This window comes from Carassius auratus, unplaced genomic scaffold, assembly GCF_003368295.1.
Source record: "Carassius auratus strain Wakin unplaced genomic scaffold, ASM336829v1 scaf_tig00215676, whole genome shotgun sequence".
NCBI classification, from domain to species: domain Eukaryota; kingdom Metazoa; phylum Chordata; class Actinopteri; order Cypriniformes; family Cyprinidae; genus Carassius; species Carassius auratus.
The window spans coordinates 2,392-25,291 of NW_020528193.1; the positions used below are offsets into that span (position 1 = coordinate 2,392).

The 22,900-nt window shown below is 38.9% G+C and overlaps 2 protein-coding genes across 3 annotated transcripts in view; both read right to left on the reverse strand.

Moving 5' to 3' along the window:
* Positions 1–3,619: 3,619 nt before the first annotated feature.
* On the reverse strand, positions 3,620–6,350 carry LOC113095304 (uncharacterized). Of its 2 annotated transcripts, none has more exons than XM_026260877.1 (5): positions 5,660–6,350; positions 5,383–5,424; positions 5,159–5,191; positions 4,640–5,065; positions 3,620–4,565 (listed from the first exon to the last, which is right to left on the reverse strand). In XM_026260877.1, exons 1-5 carry the CDS (start codon positions 5,670–5,672, stop codon positions 3,931–3,933), a joined length of 1,149 nt encoding a protein of 382 aa, XP_026116662.1. In that variant the 5' UTR covers positions 5,673–6,350; the 3' UTR covers positions 3,620–3,930. The 2 variants fall into 2 exon arrangements, with proteins under 2 accessions (XP_026116662.1, XP_026116661.1); XM_026260876.1 differs by having other exon boundaries at positions 5,379–5,424.
* Positions 6,351–8,422: 2,072 nt separating this feature from the next.
* Positions 8,423–22,900, reverse strand: part of LOC113095305 (disintegrin and metalloproteinase domain-containing protein 12-like) — a 69,718-nt gene continuing 55,240 nt past the window's right edge. Inside the window, exons 12-16 of the mRNA XM_026260878.1 lie at positions 12,428–12,605; positions 9,943–10,032; positions 9,115–9,310; positions 8,603–8,711; positions 8,423–8,478 (exon numbers count right to left, since the gene is read on the reverse strand). Coding sequence (XP_026116663.1) covers positions 8,463–8,478; positions 8,603–8,711; positions 9,115–9,310; positions 9,943–10,032; positions 12,428–12,605 — 589 coding nt within the window. The 3' untranslated portion in view covers positions 8,423–8,462. The remainder of the gene's footprint in view (positions 8,479–8,602; positions 8,712–9,114; positions 9,311–9,942; positions 10,033–12,427; positions 12,606–22,900) is intronic.

The following is a 22,900-nucleotide window of genomic DNA, read 5'->3' on the forward strand; positions in this document are numbered from 1 at the left end:
CGTCCCTAGACACGAATATGACGCTGTCGGTGTCGGAGTATAGCAGTCGTTCGCCTAGTCTGTCCATCAATTCGTACAATTCCAGTCGTGCGTGCGCTGTAGTGAAAGCGCCTACAAAAACATTGACGTCGCGCGCCTTGCAAACATCGTCCTTGTCGGGTTTATGCTGGACTAGAGCTACGTCGTCTGAGACGAATGAGAAATAGGACAAGGTGTCGGTGTTGCCAAAAACGATTCTGGTGAAATCTTCGGCTCGCGCACCAGAATCGTTTGAGGTAAGTTTGGTCTTAAAGAGAAGCGTCCCCACAAACTATTCAGAATTAATTTAGTGATCGCCCTTTGGGCGGCGTTGTACTTGATTTTTTCCGGGTCGAGTTGAATACCCTCTTTTTCAAAATAGTCACTAATGTAAGCCTCTTTCTCAGCATCCGTGACGACGTTCGGAGGGTAGCCCGAAGCTTGTTGTTTCAAACATAAGAAGGTCTTTACGTATTCGGTAAACAACGTGTCTGACCGTTGTGGAAAATGCCAAACCTCGTCTATCTTGGCTACCACATAGCCCTTCTCGATGGCTTTTAAAAGCTCGATACTGACCCAACAGCCCGAGAGCGATCTTTCCTGGTCCGTGTGGGTACAGCTCGAGGTCTGGTTTTGGTCTTGAGCGCAGGTTCTACATAGCGCGAACGTCAGCTTCCCGTTCGAACGGAAAGGAAGGACTGCATGGAGTAAGTTGCGGGGAGGGTACACGGTGGCTTTGATAAGCCCGTAATAATTTTCAATCGGTTCGAAATCTGCGAAAATGATTTCGGGGTGACCGATCGGGTAGCTTTTCCTGGCCTGACAGAAAGGGTACAGACTGGTGAAATCCAGATATCTTATTTTCTCATCGCCGCTCACTTTGTGGTATAACTTATAGGAGTTGGTGCGGCCTCCATAGAGCGTTTCGCGAGGATTCAGCCTCTCAGGGGCGGAATAATCGGCCATAAATTCTATCACGGAGGGATCGGTCTTTTTCATCCGATTCCATTCGCATTCCCACAGAACCTCGATTTGCAAACCGTACGCTTTCCGGAGAATTTCAATCTTATCGTCAAACTGGTTCCTGAGAACCCCGTAGGGTACTCCGGACAGGGGGTGCGTCTGATTGGGTTCAAAACGACAGCAATGTCCATGAAAAACACACCCCGAGAACTCTAAACCGTGCCTGACGCCGTCCTGCTCGTAGTAGCCGTCTAAAAAGAACTTACCGATCGATACCTCGCCGTGGTTTACGGCGTGATGAACGTCCACGTTTCGAGTCTTTTTTATATACTCGAGCCATTGGATCGATCCGCTCGAGTAGGACTTATTCTGATGGATGTACGCCTTGTTATGCGTCAGGGCTAGCGTGTTTCTGCTGAGATAATGTGTTTTGAAGACCCCCATTGCGCAGCTGGCGATCGTGGTGAACGCAAAAGGGTCGAGTTGGGTGCACTGTAGGAATGACGTCCTGTACTTCATACAGCCTTCACGTAATAACACGACGTCGTTAACGCCGTAGTCGTACAGTTCTTTCTTGAAGTTAAAGAGCTCACCCTTGACCGTGCTGTACCACGCGTCAAACTTTTCTTGGGCTTTATCCGACATGTTCTCGTAGTTGTAGAACTTTTTGTCAGGGTACGGTCCGACGTAGTTCTCATTTTCCACCCTGTTGAAAAGATGGGGGAAATAGCCTTTTTCAGTCGTCGTCAAGTCTAACGCCGCCGGCATTTTGGCGAGAGCGAAAGGGAAAAATGAGTAGCTATCGATGTATCGTTGGGCAAATGCGTCATCGTACATCAGGAGTAGTTTGCACCCTTGCATTATGACCTCGAGCACGATCCCCGCTTTGCAAAAATACTCCAGAATTAGAAAGGCATCAAATCTGGAGGCGTAATGAGCGATGAAGCAGTAGCCTTTGTATCGGGGTTGTCTGAAGCGCTTGATTAGCTTAGCGATACAGTCCGTGCCGTAGGCGGTAAATTTCTGACCTTTGAACGTCATGGCACAGACAAAATTAGCCTCGTGGCGTCCGTTTTCGTAACGCGATTCAAAGTCGTAAAAATATACTTTTCACACGGTTCCTTAAGCTCTAGAGGTTGTATAAAGCATTGATGTGCTCCATCGTCCGTCAGAGACTCTCGACAATGCACACATTTGTCTGGGGCGCATATGTGTTTGGTTTTCTGGTTGCCCGGTTTAACGTCGTAACGTCGGTTACATAGTTTGCAGTATTTTATCATATCACAGGCGGGGTATTCCTGACCGGGAGGTGGGTTTTTTTTATGCATTTCGAAACAATAAGCCGATTTACAGTAACGCAAACAATCGGGGCAATGTAGGTTTCTCGCTTGGAACCTGTAACATTCCGCGTCGAAACAGATGTTGCAGACGTGCTTACATCGATGGTCTCTGAGGCTGGTGTAAGATTTGTAGCAAAATGGACACACATATGGTGAACCGAGGAACGCCTTCAAACTCGTTATCATGTAGTAGTGGTCGTCGTGGAGATACAGAAAGACCGTTTTTGGATGGGGTTCGTCTGAATTTTTGTAGGTTTCTAAGATCATGGCGTTAGATCTGTGAAATACGACGATTTTAATGTCTAGCGCTCGTTCGAACGAGGCTATATCGCCGAGACCGATTCGGTCTTGGATTGAGAAGCCAACACTGTTTTGGATGACGGAAGCCAGTTTTTCTAACTCGCTCTCGGGGTGTTGGGGGTTTAGAAAACGGGCGAGACAGATGGAGAAGCACAAATTATTTGAAATATTGATCGGACAAAATAAACTCGTCTTTTTCCTTTTGATCACCTCATCAACAGCCAAGTCCGTGAGTTTCCGACGACGACCCCCGCCTTGTCTGTTCATGGCTACGGAAGCTTCAAATTCTACGGTTTGGTCAGATAGTAACCGGTCGTTGCTCTGTAAAACTCTTTCAATTTGATCCATAAACCCATCCGCGTCGTAATTATTACCGCGGGTTAAAATCCCGCTAACGGGCGTCTGTAAACTGGGAGCCGTCAATGTGATATTGATCACCGGAGAATTTTGGTCAAATTCCCTAGCGAAATCCACAATTCCGGTAAGCATGTCGTGTAACCGGGCGTGGTAAGAGGCTAAATCTGTAGAGTTAATCTCTCTCAGATTCGTAGTCCTTCTCAATGTCACGCTATTGAAACGAGGTCGCGGTAAAACATGATATCCGTTAACGTCGCCACCCTCGCGAATCAACCTGTCAACGTCTGTAGGGCTTAATCGAGTCTGTGTAGTAGGGTCAACGTTACCTGATGTGGACGCTTGCGGAGTTTCATTACCGTCAGGGTGGTCTGTGTTGTCAGGATCAGCCTCGGTACACGCCGCCGGTGGGCTGTTTAAAACACCTCCGCGTTGTACAACGGGGTCGTTGTCTAGGCTAAGCAGAGGATCGAACAAATTCATATTTGGATTTACGGCTAATTCAAAAAGATCCAAAATAGGAGGGGATTCTTGATTAAACAAATACTGTTCTAAAGAGTCTGGAAGTAAACTTAGCATCTCGATCTCGTCCGGCGTCAGTTCTGTGGAGGATTGACGTAAGTCGTCTGAACCGTCCATTTTTAGATTTCAGACCAAAACACGTACTATTACAAAATCATAGAGTTAAAACAAGCATACATGAACTATTACACATTTCATAGAGTATAAAAAGCATACATGAACTATTACAAAATCAGAATACAAAAGCATATATGACAAAATCAGAGTATAAAAGCAGATATCGGATTATATGTGTAAAACAAAGTATAAAAAGCATACATGAAATATTTAAACAATCATAGCAGACGTGAGATATAAGAATTACTTGAAATATCAGATTATATGTAAACAAAGTATAGATGGAATATAAGAATTACTCTGAATACGTCTATATTCAGTTTGACTCCGCGGTCTCATCTACGATGGTGAGAATGAGGTGGTGCAATATTAGCATCAATTCCCTTTGGTATTGAGTCACCGTACGATCATTTCTATCAAACTGCCGATCGATCGTCGATCTCATAGCATTGACGCGTTGGAATATTTCATTGGCCAGATCCTGAATAAAGCGATCCTGAGCATCGAATCGACTGCGTGTCTCGAGGTGATACGCACGGAGCTCACCGTGCAGCGCATCTAATCTGCTAAGGGTTTCGATTTGTCTGTCGCGAGACTCGTTGCCCAACGCGATCAATTTGTTGTTAATATCATCTTGTACGTTGCGGAGTTCGACGTATTTGTTGTTTATGTCAACCTGCGCGTCGCGAAACTCTTGACCGAATGATTGTATCGAATTAATGGGGCTATGAAACGGAGGCAGATCGTCGAATGATTCATCAAGCGGCTGAGGCGGCGGCACTTCTTCCACTTCTACTTCTTCGGACGACGGTGAGGGAGAAGGATATGGCGTTTGACCCGCGTTGGTGGTAGACACCTCGTCACGCTCGCTCGTCCAAGAACTCTGGTCCCAGGCATCGATTTGAGACATGCCCCAGGTAGTCACGTCATCCTTATGGCTTCTACTCGAGTCTGGTGGATGTTAAAAAAAAATCTTAATGTTTGACACCATCTGGTTTAAATGCAAATAATGTAGTTAGTCTTACCATAAAACAGATCGGTCTCAGGACTGGTCGCGGGGCTGTTCGTTGGTACCGGACAGAGAGTTTTCCTCTCTGGAGGGCTCTCGGGACTGATCGCCGGGGTAAAACGATAAGCCTTTCTCGGTAGTTCGCCGTTCGATTCAGGTCGGACCACCGGTGTAAAACGATAAGTCTTTCTTGGTGGTTCGTCACACGGTCCAGGACTGACCGGAGAGGTGGGGCGATTCGTTTTTCTAGTCTTCTTTCTCGCTGGTTCGTCGGCGGGTCCAGGGAGTGATTCGTCGCAGGATCCTATTGGATTCTCGATGTGGGCCGGAGCGGAATCAGGCGGGATGTTGTCTGTTACGTTGACGGTGGGATCTTCGTCGCCATCTTGCGTGAGATCGATAACTGTCTGAAAGGCGGGTTGTGTGATGAATTGGATAAAATCTAAAAAAATAAAATAATTAGATTCCTCATAAACATAAAAATTTTAAATTTTAAATTTTTCATAAAAAATTATGGAGACGGATCTTGTCTTACCATCGGCTGCGCTGTCTGGATCAATCGCGGCCTCTGTGAATAAAAATAAATAAATTAATTAAAAAAAAAAAAAAATATATATATATATATATATATATATATATATATATAAAATTATATATATATAATAAATAAAAAACGATAAAAATTAAATTAATTAATAATATACAAAATTAAAATACATTCATTTTAGTTTATAAAAAGAATAGTTAATACGTACTTACGTGTATTAATAGCGTCAAAGGCTTGGTGCTCAATATTTGAACCTGTGATAAAAAAATAAAAAGTGTTATGATTTCAAACACATGGAGAGGGTTTTTATTTTACAGTTTAATGGAGCACACACACACACATACACACACTGTGACAAAGAAATCGTGATGTCATAACATTAAACCGCAAGCAGATGGCGCAATTTTCACTATAACACTGTGTCGTAACATTAAATCAACGCAGATGGCGCAATTTTCACTATAACGGCGTCATTTCATCCAGACTCACCGGGGGGAGCCATTTCACAATCATATCCTCATATGTCGTTTCACTGCGAACAGTTAGCAAACGGGAAAAATGTTTTTCTGAGTTACGGTTAGTTACGCTTACACCTTCCGCGATGTCGTCTTCATAGATGACAAACGGATAACGGAGTGGCAAAACGTAGATTTAACGGACCAGAATTGTTTTTTCTGATATCCTATACGTAGCATTGAAGCAGGCAAAACTAAGCGCGCGTCAACCGGACGTCGTCATATTTTCAAAATAAAAGTATTTTAACAGGATGGCGTCATATTTTCAAAATAAAAGTATTTTCAACAGGATATGGTGATATATGCAAAATAAAAGTATTTTTTCATTTTTTTTTCATTCATGATATTAAGTCCAATAACACATACTTTATATTGTTAAAAATATCTCTATCTGCATATGGCTGCGTAATCTGCTTAACATGAAATATTAAGACGACATAAAGACGTCATAGACTGTAAAAATAGGCTTTGATCAACGAATAGTTTTTTAAATATCACTATCGGCAGATGTCTGCGTAATCTGATTAACATGAGGAAAATTACGGGGAATGACATGAAATAATAAGACACCATAGACTGTAAAATTAACATAACAGGCTTTGATCAATGAATAGTTTTTAAAATATCACTATCGGCAGATGTCTGCGTAATCTGCTTAACATGAAGAAAATTACGGGGAATGACATGAAATAATAAGACACCATAGACTGTAAAAATAACATAATTTGATCAATGAATAGTTTTTTTAAATATCACTATCAGCAGATGTCTGCGTAATCTGCTTAACATGAAGAAAATTACAGCAATGTCATGAAATATGGTTTAAAACCATCATAGACTGTAAGATAACATAATTTGATCAATGAATTTTTTTTTTATTAATATCATGCTTAACATGAAGAAAATTACGGGGAATGACATGAAATATGGTTTAAAACCATCATAGACTGTAAGATAGCATAACATAATTTGATCAATGAATTGTTTTTTTATTTTATTAATATCACTAGCATCAGATGTCTGTGTAATCTGCTTAACATGAAGAAAATTACAGGAATGTCATGAAATATGGTTTAAAACCATCATAGACTGTAAGATAGCATAACATAATTTGATCAATGAATTGTTTTTTTTTATTAATATCACTACCATCAGATAACATGAAATGATAAAATACTCACTTTGATCCATTGTCTTGGAAAGCAAATGTCTTGGAGAGTCGTCCAAAAAGTTTTTCTGGTTCAAAGTGATGGTTTGTAACGCGTATAAATAGGTTTATAAGGGGCGCTGTTAAAGAAAATCGGTGTTGAGTGACCACTAGGTGTCATCCTTGTTCTATGAATGAACTTGTTCAAAAGGTGGGAAACTGAACCAGGGTCGCACATGTCGTCATAAATTAGACGGGTACAAAGAGATGCTAGCCGCTCGCCCACCGTAATTCACAGATGCAGCCGTCAGAAAACTGTCAAAAACATGGTACTCCTTCGTGAGATACGTTAGTTTTAATTAGCAATGTCTTTGAACATATTATGATTTTGTAGTAAATTCGGAAGAAAGTGAAGTGTAGCGTGCAAAAGAAGACGCTGTGAATACTTGCGGGTCAGGAAGGTGATGTGAAAACAACTCCTTTCAGCTCTCTAAACATGGATCTCGTTTTATCTGAAAACAGTCGGTTTCAGTATAATTTTTATAACGGTTTCATTTATAACCTTTTTTAAAAGAACAGAATGTTTTTCAACCTTAGAATATGTATATTATATAAAGAACTACGTGTTTTCAAACTCTGTTGTACTGTTTTACTACAAAGTCTCTGTCTCACTCCCTGGGGCACGAGCGCGCGCCTGCAGGCGCGCTCTCTCTCCGTATCTCTCCTGGGGCACGAGCGCGGATCAACCGTGTGCTATCATTCAGAGAGAGTCCGACAGATGGAGCTGGAGCCCGTTTCTCACAAAGCTGAAGCTTCTGTCTAAATAAGGTAGGTGGATTGCTTTAGTAAGCTTTTTCAACCTTAGTTCAATTGTTTTTAGATTATGTATATTATATAAATTATATAATGTTTCATATATAATGTTTATATATATATATATATATATATATATATATATATATATATATATATATATATATATATAAAAATGTAGAACACACCGACCCCATTTATACACCGCTCATAAATGTAATGGGAGGGGGAGAAGCCTTATAACCACACACACATAACCTTATAACTGTGATAAACTTCAAACAAGCTAACTGACACAGAGTTCAAACAACTGGCACAGACTTCAAACAAACTAACGGTCAATAGGGTAAAACTTTCTGTCAAAACCGCATGATCGATGATTGGGGAGTCTTTCATATACCGTTTTAATTTAAAACTAACAGGTCAATAGGGTAAAACTTTCTGTCAAAAACGCATGATCGATGTGTGAGAGTCTTTCATCTTCCGTTTAAACTAGCCGTCAAAACCATGATTTAGAACTAACTAGGTCAATAGGGTAAAACTTTCTGTCAAAACCACATGATCTATGCGTGAGGAGTCTTTCATATACCATTTTAATTTAGAACTAACAGGTCAATAGGGTAAAACTTTCTGTCAAAACCGCATGATCGATGTGTGGGGAGTCTTTCATCTTACGTTTAAACTAGCCGTCAAAACCATGATTTAGAACTAACTAGGTCAATAGGGTAAAACTTTCTGTCAAAACCGCATGATCGATGCGTGGGAAGGTCATAGGTTAACCCTTGAAGTCGGAAAGTTCCGCCCATCCATCATAAGGTTACCGGAAGTTCAACCTGTCAAAAGGTCAAAGGTCAAAGTCATAAATCATCATGACAGAAGCTGTATTATAATAACTACTATTGTACTGTAAGTAAAAGATAAAGTGCAAAGTGCTGTAGTATCATGCACCGACTGTACCTTGCTTGACATTTAGCAAAGGAACCTTTGGAGTCTTTTCCACAATTTCCATAGGGGTCACCTGCAGAGTTTACTCTTTCAAAACAGATTCCTGGGGCAGGTTTCGCTCCTGGAAAACAAGAAAGAGTGAAAATAAAACAGCATATGCCCACTGTCAGAGATGGAAATGCGACACTGTACAATCCTTCCGTCTTGTTTCAGCTTGTATATAAACCAAAAACCCGATGAAAGGATAACATATGTCAGACTGTGGCCTGAATCCTTTTGGAAGAGCACGGACAGACATATGGAATAAATATCAGCAATCAGTGTGAGCTTTCATATTGCTTGAGCTTGCCATATGAAGGATTGCAAGTGAAATTGCTGGCTAGATAATGGTTACATATAGAACACAATGTCAAAAATGTATTAACGAAATATATATCTGCAGAACCCCACAATCATTTTTTGTCAACCAAATAAGCCTAAGAACCCTGCAGGTATCTGCATATTTGATCTACAGAGGTACCAACCTGGTCCCCACAGAGTGATGCATTGCTGCTCATGAGTCTGACAGATGCCGTTGTAGCAGTAACCATCCATATTGTGGCACGCATGTCCATCGTGCAGGTACACATTGGCAGGGCAGTGGGGGTTTGTTCCGGTGCAGAACTCAGGTAAGTCACAGGAGTTACTGGACTCTCTACAAGGAGTCCCAGCTGGTTTTAACTGCAGAGACGCACAAGAATAAAAGGCTTCAGACAACACTAGAAAGCAAACTTAAAGTGCTCAGGGTCAACTAAAATCAAGAAAATTGAGATTTCCTTCAAAATTAAGCAAAGAGAAATATATACTCAACTTCAAAGCAGGCATGATGGAATAAACTCAAAGTCATGCAGAGACAAGCCTTTACATGAATTACAAAGACTATTGGGTACAACAGACAATAGTCCATGGAAAAGTTCTCCAAAAACTATTCCCTTAAGTTGCACTTAGAAACTAAATACAGTCCAAGCGGCATGACTATATTCTTTTAGTTGCTATTTTCACTTAATGAAGCACTTTGTTGAAAGCTTGTTGTAGTTTGTTGTAAAGTCTGTGTGAACATGTATCCTTGTTCTGGGATCTGTTCCGGAGGGCTCTGGTCTGGCTTCTTTCCTCAGTAAGTAAGTGAGCTGAGCACTCTGATTTATGTGTCTGGAGGCCTGAGAGGAAACTGAGTGTCTGTTTGGAGCGCAAATGTTGGTTCATGTTGCACTTATTAATGGGGCACGGAGAATGTGATTTCCACGCCTTTATATTACACACAGAGAAAGAACGAATGAGGAGGAAAGAGGGACAGGACAGATTTACAAAAGTACCTGGCAGTCATGACAGCACTGTCCATGGGCACACACAGCATCTCCCTTGAGAGTGCAGGTTGTAGCGTTACAGCAGGGATTCAGACACTCCTGAAGAAAACACAGGGATGACAACAGATTTGAAGGCATCGTGTGTCACTGTGTCACATGGGGAAAAGTTAAGTCAATCATTGCACACTTCATTTAACTACCGAAGTCCTGGATTTAAAGTATTAAACAGGTTGTTTCATTTTAAGAGTGAGAAAGAGGGTGAACATTTGTGTCACTCAAAGACCTGACAGACTAAAAGGAAACCAACAAAACAAAAAACAAACAATGAAAAAATAAAAACAAAGCACAAAACAAGACAGGTAAACAAAGATCAAACAAAACACAAACCCTAAGTAAACAAAGAACAACAACAACACCAAAAAAAACTAAACAAAACAACAAAAAACAAAGTATGCAAAACAAGCAAAGTAAACGAAGAACAAAACAATGAAACAAACCAAAAAATGACAAAAACTTAGGACATTTTAATAGAGGTAATTTACATATTTAAGTCAGGCTGTTTAATTGTCAGAAAGATGGTGGATAATTGTATAAAGTGGCCAAAAAGTTAAATTACAATTATTTTTGGTGCAAGAAACCTTGAATAACATTATAAGCAGACTTTAAGGGGAAAATAAAATGCTACAATAGCACAGGCTATGAGCCCTTTAATTTGACATTAGATAATTAAGGGTTACAGAAAAACAATGGAAAGAAAAAAAAAAAGTCTGAACAGTCACCCCATATGATCACTGCATTGAATATTAGTTCCAGGTGTGGAGCTCTTATTCTTTTAGGAAATTCCCTTCTGTCAACCAGTTCTTTGCATCCATGGAAACAAAAAAAAAAAAAAAAAAAAAGTTTGGAAACGTTACTCTAGGTTTGTGTATGTGAGTGCATTGATGTCTGGTTTAAATTAGTGGTCCATGCATTGTTCTGATTTAAAAAAAGAAAAAAAAGAAAATGTTGTTTTCTCAAACTCTGCGCTCTTGGTATCAGTGAACCGTGTTCATGTGTGTACGTGTCTGAGTGAGTGACATCATCACTGACCCGAGACTGGAAGTGATGGGAACGTCAGAGTCCAAGCACAATTGAAGGAAAGAGGACATTTATCTCAGAAAAGAGAGGGAGAGGAAGAGAGAGAAAGAGGTGAATTTTGAAGACTAATAAACCTGTTTTGTTGTTGTAGTGAAGCAGAAGAGCTTTGTTCTTCTCTAAAAGTACACAAGAAGCTCATTAAGACATCAAGCACTAAAATATTATTTTATACACCACACATACACACACACAAAGTGTCTAAGGGACTTTTTATTCCTCTCTTTCACTCCTCGTCTCCCACTCTTAACAAGGTCCTGGTGTGGGCTGGGAGAGGTGCTGTAGGGTTGGGCTGGGTTAGGTCAGTCCGCTGGCTCCACTTGCTCCTCAGAGTCACAGAAATCTCTTTACAGACCTGCTGTTTTCTCTAAAACTACCGTCAACTAGGGTGAAATGATGGGGGGATGGGCTTCTCTCATCCTTCTACCCAACACTCAAGACCCGCTGCTGGGCTCCGTCTCTGCTCTTTCCCCGCTTCCTCCCTCATTCCCCCCGGTGAGATCACTGGAGCTCACGGGTGCCATTCTGAAGCAAACTTTTCCCCATAACAAGATCCTAGACTTTAAAGTTCAGGCCAGGCTTTTTTCCTCAGGTCTGCACTGACACAATATGCCTGCATGACATCTAAATTACACAGACCATTTCTGAAGGCTCCAGTTCCATTACTAAATGATATTTAGGGGGCATTTAAGCATTTATTTATAGGACAGCAGAGACCGACAGGAAGGGGAATAGAGAGGTGGAACGGGATCAGGCTGCACAGATGACGTCGTCTGGACTCAAACCCGGGTCCCTACAGCTCTTTTACATCACAAATGCACCACAGCTCAGATGGTCAGAACTGTCTATATCATAAAACTTTCCTGTGCAGGATATCTGACAGCTTTTAGGGCATTAATGACTGAAAAGTAAATGGAATTTCACACTGTGAATCATTTCAAACACACCCTGCAGTAACTGTTATAGGATTAGCGACATGACAGTCACTTTTTGGCAGTACTTTTCTACTGTTAGTTTTTTTTACTTTTTTTATGTTCAGTAATAAAATGATATATGTATATATGTTATATATGTATACCATTTTATATTTATATAAAAGTAATGTTTAAGACCGCCCTACTTAAAAGTAATATATTTAAAATATATTTATTTAATACTAAGTATAATTCAAATCTATTAACATATTTACTGGCATCCATACTGAAAGCCATGATTTAGTCTGTGAATATTAAGCGGACCAAATCAAATTCCAAACATCACCAAAGGCTAGATATGGACCTGGTTCAGATCCGCTAATGCTAGCAGTGGCCTGCTCGGTTGTGACGTACAAAGGTATTTGATGTGTGTAAGGTTTTCATACCTCCAGCTCTCCGCAGTCACACTCCTCTCCTTCCTCAATGTATCCGTTGCCACATTTCTGTCCCCCGTAGAGCATTTTGACTTCAGGCATATTATACAAACACATGCCCACCCCCTTCTCCAGACTAGCCCACAGATCCTTCTTACTACACGTACTGAACACTGTGGGGAATGGGTACCTGTTCACAAAGAGAAAAGGAAAGGGAAAGAGAAGATTTATTGAATATATTTTCTTTTGTATTTTATTTATTGTTCTACTTCTTTTCTACTAATTTTATTTGAATTTGGCTTCTTATTTTATATTTAAATTATTTGTTCTACATTTTTAATTATATATATATATATATATATATATATATATATATATATATATATATATATTTTTTTTTTTTTTTTTTTTTTGATTATACATATTTATTTAATTTTATTTAATTTAATTATTTTGTCATCACTAGGCTTCTTATTTTATATTTAATTTCTTATTTATTTAACTTAATATTCTTTCATTTGACTATTTTAATTAATTTTGTAAAAAAAAATATATATATTTGATTTAAACATTTTATTGTATTTTTTTGCTTTCAAAGCAAATATATATATCTAAACAGATTTTTAAAACAAAATACTTTTTGTGATAATTTAGTAATAAGAGAAAAATAGGCCACAAAAGTAGAATGAGTATAATGGTACATAATCTCAGCAACCCAGCCAAGCATAAAAAGTATTGCAAGTATTAAAATTTCCAAAGTCATTAATGGCATTACTTCAACAAGCACGAAAATGACAACAAAGCAAAAGGAATTAGCATATGACCTTCCACCATGACATTCACGCCCGAGTCCTCTACGTGATAGAACACTAAGCCAGCTAAGAGTAAGCCCATATGGTACTATTCATGTTAATTCATCATACGATACATAATTATAAACAAACCAGCACCGTGCCTGACCTCAGCCTGACCACAGTCACTGTAGAGGCCACAACACAAAGACCAAGCTCTTTGAGATGAAGCAGAGCAGTGGACGATCATATGACAGCCTCGGTCTGGGGCGGCTGCCTCGGGCAGGGAGCGAGACGAGGGGAGATATCTAAGAGGTCATTTGGGTCTGGGCTCTGCTCACTGGAGAGCACTGCAGAAGATCCTTCATGGTCTGTTGCCAGTATCTTCAGTTCACTATCTCACCCCAGCAAACAAGCTAAACAACAAAGTGCGTATTTGCTATGCACTCATAAATATGCGCAATGCTGAATAAATGGATGTCCTTGAATTTGTGTGTTTTCGGAAAGTGACTCTTCCTGCAGATTAATAGTGTATGCATGCATGCATGTGAAGAAGGGATTAAAACATTAATAATCATAAGGTTAATGGGTGTTACACATCTGTGCTGAAGAATTACAGCATGGTTACATTCAATAATAACAGCGTGGCATTATATATATATGTTTTTTTTTTAACTAAAATTATATGAAGTTAAAAATATATTTTTAAATAAATGTGACATTTACGTATATACTTGTATATAAAAAAAATAAGTTGCCAAGGATTCGCCAATATTTAAATGGTAATTTAAAGGATCATTTCAAAGCATTTAAAATAATGGTCAGGGTGAAAAATAAAGGAAAAATAAAAAATGTAAGCAAATTTGTGACATTGAAAACGTTTAATTTAATTTTATATATTTATTGTTTATTTTATTAATTGATGATGTCCCCATAAGCTTGTACTTTTGTTCAGAATTTTTGTTTAATTTTCATTTATATTTTAGTTAAATGTATGTTTTAGGAAAGGACCATTTTAAAGTGTTAGACAGATCAGAAAACATGATAATAAGAAATGAAAAACAAGATAGAAACACTGTCCAATTTTTCATGCCAATTTTATTCAGATTATTTAATTAGTATAGAATGACACTGACTACAATTATTTATTGTATTAAAACGTGTAGGTTTATGCTGGTTTTGGAGCTGGAAAACTTTCGTATAGGCTGGTTTATGCTGGTTTTTGGAGCTGGAAACTATTTCTTGCTGGTTAAGATAGTTAAGCAGTCTAATAGGGACAACAAAACACTAGCATCCAAAACATAATACGCCGCAAAAAAACAAAGTACTCATACTGTTTTATTCAACAGAATGGTTACTCATCCCTACCAAGCTCTTCAGCGCTGAATAATATTTTCCAGCTAATGCCACAATCTTTCATCCACATCAAAAACGGTTGTCAAACAGAGGTGTGCAGCCACACGCATGTCACATCCATCTCACTTTCATGCACCCTTGTCCGAGAGCCTTTGAAGAGTTAGCTGATGAACTCTCGCGCTTTTAACACCTCAGTTCCGTCCGCTGGGACCAACTGTTTCCCCGCCACCCGTACTCATCAAAGTCAACTTCAGCGCTCACCTTTAGCGAGCAAACACAGGAACACAGGCCTGAATCAAACATCCATGACTCAGACAAGAAGCCATTCTGTCATCGGTGCCAGTACAGCAAAATAAACTCTGCAGATGAAAGAGAGGAAAACGGGAGGGAAGGATGGAGGGAGGTGTGGGGAGGAGAAACTGTTTGACGGGAACATCTGCGCTCCCTGGGGGTAAGTGACCGCTTGTTTGTGGTTTTGCGGTGGGAGCCAAGCGCATGGAGGTGGACTCCAGACTCCTGCAAGGGGGTTTCTGGGTCTGTCCTCATACTTCACCCTGTGTCCTCACCGCACCCTGCCTAAAAACACAACACCCAGGACTGTAACGTATTACTCATTGGTTTCTCTCATGTATGTATGTACATATGTATATGTGTGTGTAATTCATTAGTTTCCCTTATAATTTTACATATGATAACCTGCAAAAAAGAAAAAAAACTATATATATATATATATATATATATTAGTGGTGGGCATAGATTAATTTTTTTAATCTAGATTAATCTCACTGTGATCTTGAAATGAATCTAGATTAATCTAGATTAAAATGGCTCATTCTAATTCTGCCGAAGGCATTAAGAATATGTGTGTTACCCAAATAAAACTGACAAACAGTAAGTCTTTGAGAAGGGGTTTATCAAGTTAGGTGGTGCATTAGAAAAGGGGCTCATCTCCTACAATCAAATTTATTCAGACACCTTCAACATTTCTCAAATGATTACAGTTTTGCTATATATATCAAAAATTATATCTGGTGTCTGAATAATTTTTGGTTTGACTGTTAAAACTACAAATTAATTCAGTCAAGAGTGATTTTCATTTTCTTGGATTAACATTACAGCAGCCAGTAGCTAATTTAGGCACGGTCACTTTAAGAGACGATGAACGCATCCAATATAATACACATCACATTTTTTTCCTCAACTGTTTACTTTCACTTAAGAAATAATTGACAGTTTTTTCGAGCATAATTTCCGAGGTGGATATTTTGACATATTTTGTATGTATTTGTCGGCACAATAGCAAAAATAAGCAAATTCGATGTTCAAGTGTTTTGAGACGCCTTTCTCTGCGCAAGCCCTGAACACCAGAACACCGCGAGTACTGAATTGGGCTCTTTCACATCTTTTTGTTTGTTCAAACTGTGATTTGTATTTGTTCATTCAGGTGCAAGAGGGACTTCGAGGAGAACTTATATTCGAGGCGAACAATATTTTTTTTATCGCCTGATAAGAGTCTCGCGATAAGGCAGCATGTTAACTCCGATAACGGCCCACCACTAATATATATATATATATATATATATATATATATATATATATATATATATATATATATATATATATAATTATTTGATTGAAACATTAAATAGATCATATTTTGACTTAACTCTTTATTATAGGACCGCACATACACCATCATAATTCAGCCACAAGAGAAACAGCAAGAAATTTATCGAGACTTCTACGTTTTATTGGCAATCAACAAAGTCAGTTTAGTGACAATAAAACAGAAACAATTTAGCAATTTAGCCCCAAAATACTGATTTGCAGTGAGCCCTTGGTCTGCTGAAAATCTCACAGATGGCAGCAGTGTGGCAGTAAGCTGGGTCACAATCAAGTGCTTGCGAGTTTTAATGCCGCCTTTAAAGGGATTACAGTTGAAAGAGACCAATCCGCAGGGGCATCTGGAAGTAAAAGTCATGACATTTGCAAATAGAAGCGACACATACTGTATCTTAAACACCCTAAGAAAAAGCTAATGATCCAAAAATGACATTTAAGTGGTGCTGTAGTTTGTGCAATGAGCCGTTTGCAGCAGCGAGGGCTAGAATAGTAATGTGACAGAGGAAAGGACTTTGCTTTAAAGAGGGATTGGCATTGGGGACAGAGAGCTTGGGATGGCACAGGCTAAGCTGGGAGAAGTTGGCATCAGGTCAAGTGGGTTAAGCGGACTTGGCTTGGTGAAGAATGGCGGATGCAAAAGCCAGATTGGTTTGTATGGCCTGGCATGCAGAGATGGTTTGAGGCACACATGAGCATGAGTGTGAGATTTGTTTGCTTGTGCGCTCTCAAAAAGTGCTGCAGGAGGGTTTTGGGATAAGAGTGAGCACAGATACAGCTATGCATAAAAACACATGCAAACACATGTCCATATTTACAGAGTTAAGCGTGCGAGTTGCACTCAAACCTTCACGTCATTTTTCTCTTCACTCAACTTTCGTGATTGCAAAAAATTTGCTCTGTTCCCAGCATCTGTCCGACCCCTAAAGCCATCTTTATGAATTCAAATTCGAGCAAACAACAAATCCTTCCTGCCTGAACTGCACTTTTCTTCCTTACCCCAGTAAATCACAGCCGCAGACGCACAAAAATCCACAGAGAACTCCTGCAGTCTACCCTGTCAAAGCCTCTTTTCTCAACTCAAAGATCTGCTTGCATCTGAAACTTTAACTGCTATCATTAAGCCTCGGCTTCATAATTCTCGCTAAGCGAAACCACATCTTTTCCAAGACTATTGAGCACAACAATGAACCCAGATGCTGATTACAGTGTAAATTATTCTGAAATTACACGCCTGCTGTCCTCTCCAAAACGAGTATGCTTAAACATTTTGATATATTTATGAAACAGTGAGATGTTAAGTGTTTGCAGAAAACCAATGGCCCAAATCAATCTAGCTCAAGCTGTTGGCAACTCTGATCTGAGGCCAGTGCACCTGCTGTGCTTTAGGGATCTTTAAATTACAGGGCAAGGGTGAGAAAAGCCCAGATGCAACCAGCTATAACACTGCACTGAGCAAGACACAAGAGCTAAATGTTGAAAACAAGTCAATAGTAGAGGAATGAAAGAAATTCAAAGACTAGCAGGCTGGCTTATGCTGGTCAGAGCAGGTTTGGAGCTGGTCAACCAAACACTTGCTGGTCAATTAAAGTATTTAAAGAAAATGTAAATTCTGTCATCAGTCTATCACCCTCATGCCTTTACAAACCTGTATGACCTCTTTATTCTGTGGAACACAAAAGGAGTTTTGAAGAATGTACCAGTTTCTTTTTCCATGCATTTATAGTAAATTGCTTTGCTGAGGCTTTCAAGATTAAAAAAAAATAACACAAAGCACCATAGAAGTATCACAAAAGTGCAATATTATAGGCTACATATAAGTCTGAAGTCATAAAATAGGAACAGACCAAAATGTAATTGACATCCACCTTAGTTATTTTAAAACATAAAAAAGAAAAGAAAAATACTTTTGTGTTCTGCTGAAGAAAGAACATCATATGTGTTCGGACTTACAAGACGAGTAAATGTTGACAGGATTTTGCTTTTATGGTGAACTCTCCTTTTAAAAAGCAACTTTAAATATCAACCCTGGATCTTTTGACTGGAGGTGCACTTGAGGTCCAACTAGATGCATGAGATGCATATGGCTTGTTTGTTGTTTTAGATTATGGAGGGTGTTCACACACAGAGAAACACACCCTGATGAGTATTGTTTCAGCTGAGCTTGCAGGTTACCAAAGTATTCCTGGAAACAACGGAGCATTCCTGATTCCTGAGCGATCTTCTGGACACTGTTACTGTGAATCTCTCTACAGTATACGTCACAGAATGCCAAACGTTCAGATTTCATTTTGGGAGATGTCAGAGCAGCCTGGTTCCCGGTCAAACCATGACGACATCTGATATCATAACACACACACCCATGCGTGACAAAGTGTTTAAAGAAAACACTCGGAAAACCTATTCAACACAGGCTGATTGGAAAAACGTTTTTACAAAACTCCATAAACCAAAACCTATACATACATTTCACAGCAGCTTCCAGCCGAAATGAACACTTGGGGCAGTAAAATACCAATTAGTTTTACTCTTGTTTACATAAAATATGATTACAGCAGCAGGTTACCGATTAATCAGGACTCATCTTTTCCAAATGTTAATCGAATGGTACTAGCTTATGATTTCATAACACTTTTACCATAGTTCATGGTTTGTAATCTAAAGCATTCTGACATTTGCATCACATAACCATCCCATTATGTATGGCTTTTCTGAAATAGTAAACATGTTCAGTAGCTCCCCTGGTACAACAGCACACATGTAGCAATGAAATAGTTTAAGGAGCAAACTAAAATGGCATGGTTTCTACATTAAATGCATTTTTATGTGATGCTTGCTTTTGTTAACACTATATGTTAGGCTCAGGGAAGGGTTTTGTGTAGGTGGTACATTATCTTCATTTCAAAACTGTAGCAATATGTACAACAACTAAAGTTATAAAACACTGCCAGATTCATTTTCATCTGTTTAGGATAAAGTGCCACTCACTGGACAATTCACTTTGAAAGTGTTGTGAAACATATAAGAAGCAACATATTTCGCAAAAACGTCCACACAGGCACTTTTTCCCAAGAGCCTTCACTGAATCCATTACTTATAAATGACATACATATTTAAACACATTCTCACTCTTTGTGCACCCCCCCCCCCCAAACACACACACAATCATCTGCATTAACCTGCCCGAACAGTTTCTAAGTCGTAGAAAAAAGCTGCTATTCCAATTCATTTGCATCTAGACTTTTTCAAACTGCCATTCTGACTTTGACCTATTAGAGCTGTTACGCTATCAGCAATAGGTGCGGAATGAGGAAATTAATGTCTGTTTAATCAGCCTCCTCCGGCGACGCAAACTGATTCGATGTCGGGCTCTATTGTACTGCCTGTCGTTTAGAAGATAACACCGCTGTTTGGGATTCGGTGTGTGGCCGAAACACAATAAAAGGTGAAAGCGATACCCATTAAGCGATAGCATCTGATGTGCTCTTTCCAAAAGGCCATCTGACATGCTTAATATTATTGGCAAATGTTCTTCCCCCATCTGCTCTGTAGTGAAGATACTGGCAGAGATTGTGTGAGGTAAGCACAGTCTAAAGATGTGAAATCACAATGTTTAACCTCCTGCTGAGAGCCGTATACCTCAAGCTAAGATATGTGCTGTGCTTGTACTTTGGTGCCTTTCAAGAGTAGGTTAGTCCACCTTGCGGTCATCTTGGTTGTGTCCCTGACAGCAATTTCCAGTTTTGCATGTACTGTTCATGTCTAACTGAATGAGGAAACACAATAACATACAGTGGGGTTTAAACTTTTTTAATACACACGAAATATTTGGTTTCAAAATCGGATTTATACACAAGTCAGATTAGCTCCCTAAATCTTAACACTTCCTTTTCTTTGAGGCGCCATGTTTAGCAATGCAATTTCCTTCATTCGTTTTCAAACAAGTGCCTTTTTTCCTTCCTCAAACTGTTGTTTGGCACAAATGTTAGCTATTGTATTTGGCTGAAAACATTAAGAAGCAGACAATAACTTCCTGTTTATGCTGAAGTTACAGTAGTTCTTTAGCCTGCGCTCTTAATTTCCTTTTTTGTCTCTGAATCATTCTTTGTTTTGTCTGTTTGTCCTGTCTGTCAGTCCATCTTATTCATTCTCATTTGCAATTGTTTTTAGAAATTCTGCTGAGTTTCCAGCTCTGAATCTCTCTGTATGGTATTGTTGGTTCGATGGTGCAGACAGGACACTGGGGTAGAGAGCTCGCAGCAGCTGTCAAAAAAGGAAAAAACGTTGCATGCAAGATCATGAATTTCTCATGTTTGAACTTTAAAATAGATCCTTGCAGAGTAAGAACACAGCACAACACATCCAGCAACAGCAGAAAAAGGGGCTTTGAGGAACTGAATAAATCAGAGCCAGATTGTGTGCTTTGTTAGAGCCAACTTACTCCAGGTTTATTTAGGCAGTCAAAACAGCATGGAAACAAAGGATCAAACACATGGAGAAAATGAAAACTAAGAATGTGTGTTTATATCTGCATCTGTGTGTGTCAAGTCTATTTTTTTATCCTCAAATAATGATTTTTTAATCAGTATTTAACTGTAATTTTCCAGTACATTTATCTTATCCTTTAAGCAAATCTGATCCTTTAGGCATATTTTTAAGATCTTATACAGTATCTTAATTTAAGATTATTAATTTCATTGTAATAGTACAAATATTTTTGAAAGAAGACTAATTCTCACCAAGGCTGCATTTATTTGACTTTTTTAATATATATATATAATGTAGTTTATTCCTGCAACGGCAAAGCTGAATTTTCATTAGCAATTACTCCAGAATCCAGTGTCACACGATCCTTCAGAAATCATTCTGATTAATTTCTTAAACAACAACAACAAAATCTTACCTACACCAAATATTCTGAATAGTAGTGTTTATTCTCTGATAAACGTATCAATATATTTAGTGTGTAGTATTTAAATATCTTTTTAGTCTATGCATGGGCTTATAGTATATTTGCATGTAGTGGATCTGTTTTTGTGTCTTTGAGACCACGTATGTCCGTGAGTTACGGCCTTAGGGTTGAATAAACTAAGGAAGTCTGTGATTCTCCCATGGGAAGTGAAAAATAGGCCAGCATTTTCCTGACTCTGCAATAGTACACAGCTTCTCTGATACAACAAACTCATGTCCACTGTCCTAAAACAACGCAAAACAAACGCTTCGACAAATGCTACATGAACCTATCAGAAGAAGACACCAAACTTCAGCTAAACTGTGACCTCAAAACCCCTCAATGACGCTGCAATGAACAAATGTGTGAGGAGCTATTTTGAAAAGTGGGGACAAGCTTTAGCACTCCAGCATTCTCTTAAAAGCACCTTCTTTTTACAGAAGCACCACGTCCTTTTAAGTATTCATCCATTGCGCTTCTGGAGAATTTGGAGCTATGAATCTTTAAAGAAAAAAGTTAAAATGATGTCAACCTCCCCTGTGGTTAAAATAGTCTACAAAACACCTCAACTGACTTTTTCCCTAAGGTAGCTTTAAAAAGCCCAGAGAGGTTTCTTCCCAGCATGTCGTCGTGTTGTCATATGAACAAATAATGGGAGAATAGGGTTCTGCTGTTTGTTATGGCCATCATCCAGGGTTGAGCAGCGGTCCAACAAAATATCCCCACTATGAGATAAGACAGCCAAAGCAGAGAGATTGCAAAGTGGTCACAGTTGAGAGCGGACAGATGATTACTGGTGACTTGACTTGTGTGATATGAGTGAAACTGTAAACCTCTTTAGGTTGAACACACAACTGCCACAATTCTGATTCTGGAATATCTCAAAAGAACTAGAAGGTAATACATGTCTTGTTTGCCAAGAATGTTGCATTTTAAGGGAAAAAAAGTTTGATTTGTTTTTAATATTAATTTTGGGGTACTGCCTCAATAATTCATACCTAATAAAAATGAGAAATCCTTCATAGTGTATACTGTTTTTATTCAGCAAGGTGACATTAAATTGATTAAAAGCTGCAGTAAATGACATTTGAAATGCTACATTTCTTTCATTTTAAATAAATGCAGTTCTTTTTAACTTTCTATTCATCAAACTATCCTGAAAAAGGCATTATGGTTTCCACAAATTTTCAACATTAATAATAATAAAGTATCATATGACACTGAAAATGGGAGGCAATGGCTAAATGTAGCAATTAAATGTTAAAATCTAATCAACCCCAACATTTCTTTTTATAACTTTACATAAAGTAAAAATGCAACTGATTTGACAATTAACCAGTTTAATTATACCGACTTGTTAAGTTTTTGCTGGTTAGCATTTGGTAGACATGAAACATAAGAAATTGTATTCTGTATTCTGTTTTACATGCAAAATATAAAATCGCAACTGATTAATTATTTCATAGTGAATATTTTAGCAGTTCATGATCATTTTGGGCTCATAAGCCATCAGCCAATCAGTGTTGTCCTGTTTTCACTTTCCTGCCATTAGTCACACAGAACTAAGCAACCAAATACAGCAGATTCACACTCAATTCTCCTACTCCACCGACACATCTAAAGACCCCATCCCAGCTGACTCTCTGGTTCATCGGCTGATAACGCAAACTGGCCTAAGTGTAAGGAGAGGAAATTTCACATTATGAGCAAGCTTCAGCTTATCAACATGGTGTCTACCCATGTGCGAGACCAGCTGCATTCTGAAAA

What these genes read in the sequence shown, in the direction of transcription:
- LOC113095304 (XM_026260876.1), bottom strand. Translation starts at nt 5,683, where the DNA reads ATGATTGTGAAATGGCTCCCCCCG. An exon ending in TCCAGACAGCGCAGCCGATG is followed by an intron (nt 5,066 to 5,158) that starts GTAAGACAAGAT and finishes TTATTTTTTTAG; the next exon opens with ATTTTATCCAATTCATCACA. An exon ending in TGAGACCGATCTGTTTTATG is followed by an intron (nt 4,566 to 4,639) that starts GTAAGACTAACT and finishes AACATCCACCAG; the next exon opens with ACTCGAGTAGAAGCCATAAG.